The sequence below is a fragment of the Zonotrichia albicollis genome, chromosome 2, assembly GCF_047830755.1.
Source record: "Zonotrichia albicollis isolate bZonAlb1 chromosome 2, bZonAlb1.hap1, whole genome shotgun sequence".
NCBI classification, from domain to species: domain Eukaryota; kingdom Metazoa; phylum Chordata; class Aves; order Passeriformes; family Passerellidae; genus Zonotrichia; species Zonotrichia albicollis.
Window position 1 is genome coordinate 68,228,693 of NC_133820.1, and position 7,691 is coordinate 68,236,383.

Sequence of the window (7,691 nt, forward strand, 5' to 3'; positions counted from 1 at the left end):
CCTAGAAGCTGCTCTCTCAAAGCACACAGCTGCAGGCTCAGGTCTCTCTTTGTCTGCAGAAATCTTTAGGTCAATGTCAAAAGTCCCCTGAGTTTTCCCTGCTCATTTCCAGCTGCTTGCACACCTACAGGGTGACTGCATCTCCTGTTGTCCCTTGTCACAGGCAGGTTGGTGTGGTTGTAACAGGGGGTGTGAGCACAGCCCCTCTCAAGCCCTGGCCCCACCAAAGGTTGCAGCTGCCATGAACATGTACAGCTCCCACCAACTCTCCTGTACTCCAGCCAAGAAAGCTGTGGATGAACAGGAAAGGGTTTGGGTACATGGAAGGAGTAGCTCCCTCTCTGGAGGAGGATTAGTTTGCAATGTCTCAGAGTGTGCTAAGGTTGGGCTGGGGTAAAGAGGGAGTACTGTCTTCTGCTTTGGGCTGGGTAGCATGTGTGGTGGCTTTGTTTTCACCCTTGCAGTTTTCTGTGTGCCCTGCTGAGAAGCCCCACCATGGTGGCCTTCAGACCACACCACTGACTGCCCCAAGCAAAGAGCCCAGCAAGTGGGTGAATTGATGAGTGTTTGCAAAGTGTGTGTGACCACTGGAGAAAATGCAGTTGCATGGGTGTGAAGAGTCTGGAAAAAGATGATTATTTGAGGCACCTGCTTTCCTATCAGAAACACTTATTTACTGGGCAGGGAACCAGTCCCTGTCCTCCCTCCTTGGGATGTTCTCAGCACGCATTGACACTGTTCACAGGGATGTGAAAGGCTGATTTTTGCACATTATGTGCATTACAGCAAGTAAAAGTATGAATGAGCATGCAGATTTCCAGTATAACACTGAGGAATGTTGGAAAGTGCTGAAAGATGGCACTTAACCTTTACTCTGAAGACCCGAGTAGTGTTTACTCTTCTACAATGTGGTGATGCTACTCACCCTCCTTATAGTCCAGGTCAGCAGTGTCCAGGCCCTCTCCCATGGGACAGGAGCACTGCTTTCAACTCTCCCTCACCCTGTGGGATTTATCTTGAGTCAATTAACCATCTTTAAGTCAGAACTCCAATGGCAAGACATTTAGCTGCTCAGGGCAGCAGCTGCACTTGCTCTCCCTGCTGAAGCTGTGCCAATGTGCAGCAGAGAAGCGAGGTTGAGGCATGGTGATGTATCTAGTGCCTTCACCTACAAGGGCCATGAACTCAGCCAGCAGAGGTGCAGTGTGCGTAGCTGCCTGTTTCCACTATTTTCATCATAGCTGATCTAAAGACTTCACTAGCTCAAGCACAAAAGGTCCCTCAGAGCATGAGGAGCAATAGCAAAGCCCTTTCTCCTGGGTGGGTGCCTCAGCTTTGCAGCTGCAGACTCAGAGATTTGTTTGTGTATTCTTTACCTCTTGGAGGTCTTTAACTCTTGCATCTACCCTTCATCCTTCCCCTGAATTTTCCATCAAGTCTTTGGAGTTGTAATGATGGTAGGGAGCCACAGATTTACACCCTCATGTGAGCAGGCATCCATTTCTTTCTCCATGGGCTGCATTGTCTCCAGCACAGCAGGAGAAGCCCATTGTGGTACACATCTTTCCTGACTAAAATTGGATTGTCCTTCTATTTCTTGTCTAGAAACCAGTTAAACCTCTGTGAGCTTGTGCTGAGGATGGGTTTGGTCCTGTCTGCATGTAGAGAGGGTGTCCAGAGGGATGTTCTTTCAGCACCACTTGGAATCAAGTGAATTGCACTCCAGGACTCTTCATGGGCTGTGAAAAGAGCTGACAGTCTTCAGAGTTAGGGACTTACCCCTCAAATATCAAAGGTAGAACAAATATGTCACATCTAAAGCAATTTGTTGCATTTTTAGCAGAAACCCTGTGTCGTAGTCCAAATCTAGTCATGGTTTGGTTGGGGGATTTTTTCCATAAGAAAGGCACCATGTGCTTATAAATTGGCCTTTGCCAAGTTACTTGGTCTTGAAAAGAACTGCTCTGTAATAAGCTGCATCATTAAAAAGAAATTTTTCTGTGAGCAGCAGAACCTGGTTTCCTGCGGTTTGGTGCCTCATGGTGGGATTATGTTGCATCTAATGAGGAGCACTCTGGCTGAAGCCTTTTCTCCTGCTCATAAAGACACTGTCTCATGTGAGTTCTCTGGTGTCTATAATCCATTTGGGATCAAACTGCCATTGTTTAGGCTCTCTCCTGTCTGTCAATGTAATTCTGCCCACGTGGCCAGCTGTTCCTCCCCAGAGACATGGAAGGGTCATGCCGCTCTACCCTGATGCCTCTTCTCTCAGAAATTGTTGAAAATTAAAGCATTTGAGAATTCCATCCCACAGTTCAATTTGACTGAAATTGGCCAACAGGCTAAAAGATAATTGAGAATAATACTGGACTGACATAACAATATAATACATCTAATTTTATTAGGTAATTGGGCAATAAATGGTAGAAAATAAATACTGGAGCAGATTAAACACGAAAAACTGTTCATAAATATTTATTCAAGCATTTAAATGCACTCAAGGTGACCATATTTTCCCTGTTTTACACTTCAATTCACAGCCATATGAATGATCAGCAAGAGCACAAACACCCCGACAGTTACACTCACACCTCAAAAGTAAATGTAAAATATTATTTTTCTCTGATGCTTTTTTAAAAAAGTGACAGGGAATTATTAAACATTTCTTTCTAATACTACAAATTTAAAATTTTGAAACAGGAATGTAACAAACAATTCAGAAGCCAGATTTTTAAAATGGTTCTTACCAAGCCAAAGAATAAAAATAGATCACGTGGTTTGTACTGAGTTTCAAGAATTTTCAATAGACCTGAAATGAACAAAGTTAGACCAGAAATCCTTTGTTGAAATGGTTCATAGAAATATTTCAGAAATGTGAGTTGTGAAAAGGAATTCATAATTATGCGCACACACAAAAATTCACAAGTTTAGGAAAGAAGAAAGATATATTGTATAAGCTGCTCATTGTAATTTATTTTTCCAATTCCTGAGCCATAGACACATGTTTGTCATAACAAGATTTTTGAAGACCTTTGTATTTTCTTACCTTGGATGCAGTTTAGATGGATGAGCTACCATTGTTCACCATGTTTCTCAAATTAGAAGAATGCATTTCTAAATTCAATTTCATCCTCAGTGGAAATGGTTTCTCTCACTCTGGTAATCTTTGGAGAAGAATTATACATAGTCTATAAAGCTTCAAATTTCAAAACCTAATTTTAAATGTTAGTCAAGAGGTTAATTTAAGATTCATCTTCCAAAAAGAGAGTTAAATAAAACTGATAGAAGGCTGGAACTTGTCAAGTGGTTGAGAGGTTTATCAGCATGTGAGTATGAGTTCATTAGTTTTAATTAGTATAATCACTAATTTTGCATTAACAGTTTGGCGAGAGAAAGTAATTGCACACACCCACTGTATTAGATTGGGAGATTAGAATTCATTTTATGAGGCAATTAGCATTTCAGGAATTTTTTTTTAAAAGGCTTTTATGATCTGCCATTGCAGTAGCCTCCTTCACCAAAGAGTTTAAATTAACCATAACTTTCATCCTAATGGGATGCAAAAATTAATGTAGAATTAAGTGTGAACCAGTAATCCCACTGCGATAAGCAGGGAGCTAAAGCCACAAACCTTGATTAGTTTATAATGACCTGTTTTATTTCCCAGACAATGATAGTCATTTATCTGTCCTCAATTCATTATCTTCTCGAAAAGTTTATATTCTTGAATTTTAAACAGCAAAACAAATAAAATACAAGGAAGGGAAAAGTAGAACAGTACTACTGAAGTAATAATTGTCAAAAGAAATAACTGCCTGTTTCAATAGTAAGGCTTAATTTGTCAATTATTCTTCATATCAAATGCCAGAAGAAGAAGAAACCACTTCCTTTGACATCCAGTGCCTTGGGAAGAGCCATGAATTTCACAGCAACAGCAATCACAACCCTGCTCCAACCATCACAACCTTTAGCAGCTACTGACACAATGAGAACAGATGGAATTGTCATCCTGGTTGGCAAGGAAGCCCTGGTCATCTGAGATTTAGGACAGTTTACCCAAGAGATTGCCTTCCAAAACATCCTGTAAAGAAATGTGCAAGTTCTGGTGGGGGAAACTACTTACAGCAAGGCTGCAATGAAAGCTTTCATGGTATCCATAACAAGACAAGACAACACACCCCTTGCAGCAAATCTACCATTCATTATATGGGATTATGCTTGCCCCTGGACAAAACAAATCTCTGCTCAAAAATCCCAAATCTGCTATGAGTTGGACGGGGCATAGAGGAGAACAACTGTTAGGACTATAATGTAGTTCATACAATTTTGGGTACATATATTAAAATAAGGGGATGTGGGACACTATTTAGGGAATTACATTAATCTTCCTAGAACAAATGCTAAAGCAAAATGTATGTACATATGTACGCACTGCTATAAGGGACATTAATGGATGTGAGAGATGTACCTTTATAAAAGGAGTTCAGAGAGAAAAAAATGTTTAAACAGCTAAAATTTAGGCACAGCAAGAGATACTGGATCTCAGTCTCTCTGGCATCAGCTGGTGTCACCTTTAGAAGCTGAACTACTCCAGCTGAGCTCTGAATTCTGCACTCTAAGGGCTGCCTCACTCTACAGGCTGCAGAGGCAGCCCCAGGTAACCAGGTTTCTGTCTTGGATGGGTGAAGTAAATACTTAAAATTGGGTTAGATGAATCATGACCAGCATGCCTGTGCCTTAGGGTTTGTCTGTGCACACAGTTATTGTAGAGAGACATTACTCTTCCCGAATAGCATCACATGCGAATACACTTTTGGCTGAGTAAGACTTATTTCTCTTCAACAACATCCTCCTGAGAGAGTCAGAATAGGTTGCTTTTTAGTCCTCACGTGGAATTCTTCTGCAAGAGCTGCTGCCTTTTTAGCGAGCTGCCCTATCTTAATTCAAATTTACTTTAGTATAAAAATGCCCTAAATCTGCCATCCAATCACCTTTGAGAGCAATTTAAGATTTATGGTAGTAAGAGCATCAATTAGGCACAAATACATTGACCAAAAAAATAGTGACCAAAAAAATACAATAAAAACTGACATTTATTTCACAAATTATGGGCGTAATAAAGCCTATTGTTTCAGGGAAAATGCCTGTATTTGCCCGTATGTTTCATTAAAGAATAATAATGCCATACATATTTCATTCCCTTGTTCTGAGCAGCAAAACTCTTAACTATATAAAATGCCCCATGCTGTCCTTGCTTTGTTGGGTTGTTTTTTCTTTTTAATCAGATTTTTCCCCCTGAATTAATGAAATTGCTCTTTAAGCACATACATCATTTTCATTTGAAGTCACTTATCATGGCTCAAACAGTTTGTCTGTTCTCCTGGAGAACAAGGCAACTGCCATCTCCTTGTGCTGTGCAGATCCAGGTCAGGACTGCCTCTGATTCATGGTGTGCTGAGTTCTCTGGACCCCCACTGGTCCTGCTTTAGGTGGAGTATGGGTGACTGATGCCTGTGAGGTCTGCACCTAGCACATCTGCACTGCTTTCTGGTGCCCTCCTCTCACATTTAATTTCTCTCTTCCCGCAGTATGCACCGACCCGCTGTGCAGCTGTGCAGGCGTCCACGGAGCAAGACATCCTTCCTCCCTGCCATCACCACGAAGCGGTGCACGACCCCCAGCTGGTCCCCTGCACGTGCCCGCTCTTCTCCTGCCCCTGGGAAGGGCATCTGGAGGTGGTGGTGTCCCACCTGAGGCAGACCCACCGCATCAACATCCTTCAGGGCGCGGAGATTGTCTTCCTGGCCACGGACATGCACCTGCCCGCGCCCACGGACTGGATCATCATGCACTCTTGCCTTGGCCACCAGTTTCTGCTGGTCCTCAGGAAGCAGGAGAAGCACGAGGGCCACCCCCAGTTCTTTGCCACAATGATGCTGATCGGCACGCCCACCCAGGCCAACAACTTCACCTACAGGCTGGAGCTCAACAGGAACCAGAGGCGCCTCAAGTGGGAGGCGACACCTAGGTCGATCCTGGAGTGTGTTGACTCTGTCATTTCGGACGGGGATTGCCTTGTGCTGAACACTTCCCTGGCTCAACTCTTTTCTGACAACGGAAGCCTAGCGATAGGGATCGCCATAACCACCAGCAAAGTTCACAGCTCCGAAGCTGAAATGTGATGGGGAGGAGGAAGAGGAGGAGGAACCACAGCAACAACTATGGTGCTCTAGCTGCCTTCTGAGAGCCAGAACTCGCAGACTTTTTATGGGGGGGGGTCTCGGGTCTTTTATGGCATTTAGTACTTGTGCACAGTGGGCATTATGTAAACATCCCGTGGTTACGGTCCCTGTGTCATGTATTTACCGTTTTGCTAATACAATTTTATGAGCAATTTTAAAGAGGCTAATCAATTTATTGTCACCCTCCAGCAGCACTGGAAACAACACTTGTTAGTGAAAAGTGCACCCAGGGAGACTGGCAGAAACCTTTGGTCTGACCATGTTATGCAAATATGTTTCCTTCATTGCCTGCCTAAGGGACCAAAGGCACCTGTGCCTGATGAAAGGTCAAGTATTCCACTAGGGAACAAGAGCACCCAGGTTTCCCTATCAGCTGTAGTAATTTAACTCCTGTATTTTTGGGTACAGCCAAGCCCTGGGGGAGCTGGCAGTTTTAGAGCTCCCTTCAGCTTCTGAGGAAACAACTTTCTCACCCAAACAGTGAAAACTTAGAAGAAAAAGTCACCTCCTCTGCCGAGCAGAGGGCTTGGAAGCCTCATCTTGCATTAAACTGGGAATGGCAGCTAGTGCTTGGGCACTGTGAGCGTGGTTAAATCTCACTCTTGTATCATAAACATCAGGGAGAGATTGCCACATGGTCTGGCCATAGGATGGACATAACCATACCCGGCCATTGGGGCATTCATCTTTTTAGCTGCTGTTTCCTTAAGCATTCAAAAAGAGATTTTCTGAAAATAAAGCATAGAAGGGTCTTAAGCTGGGCACTGATCTTGCTACTGAATTCTGTGCCAGTTGGACCCTCAGTTTGTGCTGCTAAATATTGATGCACAGCAATATAGATAGGACAGCTATTTGCAAATTGGCTTTGAGATTTGACAGGCACTCCTTTGAAAAAAAAACTCAACTTTTTTTGCCTTGCATACATTTTGTGGGGTGGTGGTGAGGGGCGTCTGTCACTTTCTTCTCCTGAAGGTGTTTCACGAACAGTGATGGTCACAAAAAGACACGGGCTACTCTAAGAGCTTCTCCCTTGGGTGGTTCCTTGGGGGAGAATTGGAGGCAGGTGGTGGCCATCTCCTGTCACTCATTCCCATCTGCAGTCAGGCTTGTTTCCTCCACAGCCAACAGCAGCAGTGAAATCCCACTGCAGTAGGTGACGTGTTGAAGGAGGGGGCTCGGCAGATAGTGTGACACATGAGAAGCATGGGAAAGTGTCTTTTCCTGTTTTCCCTTCTGCCTGTGTGTGGCTGTGGTCTGGCTGCTCCTGAATGCTTTTTCAAGAAACATCTGGTGGGTTGGGCCAGTTAGTAGCTAGAGACTGAGAATCATAGTTTGAGCCCCTTGGAAAACCAAGGAAGGGAGGGAAATAGTCTAAGAACAGCCCTTCAGTGTTTCAAAATGCATCTCACTCTAGCTCTGGGTAGGCAAAAACACTGCTGCTGATCTCTC

At 43.6% G+C, this 7,691-nt stretch overlaps 1 protein-coding gene across 1 annotated transcript in view; it reads left to right on the top strand.

Annotated features, from left to right (window-relative positions):
- SIAH3 (siah E3 ubiquitin protein ligase family member 3) overlaps positions 1-6,401 on the top strand; it is a 41,609-nt gene extending 35,208 nt beyond the window's left edge. Inside the window, exon 2 of the mRNA XM_005482366.4 lies at positions 5,589-6,401. Within this exon, the coding sequence (XP_005482423.2) occupies positions 5,589-6,182 (594 nt within the window). The 3' untranslated portion in view covers positions 6,183-6,401. The remainder of the gene's footprint in view (positions 1-5,588) is intronic.
- Positions 6,402-7,691: the final 1,290 nt, after the last annotated feature.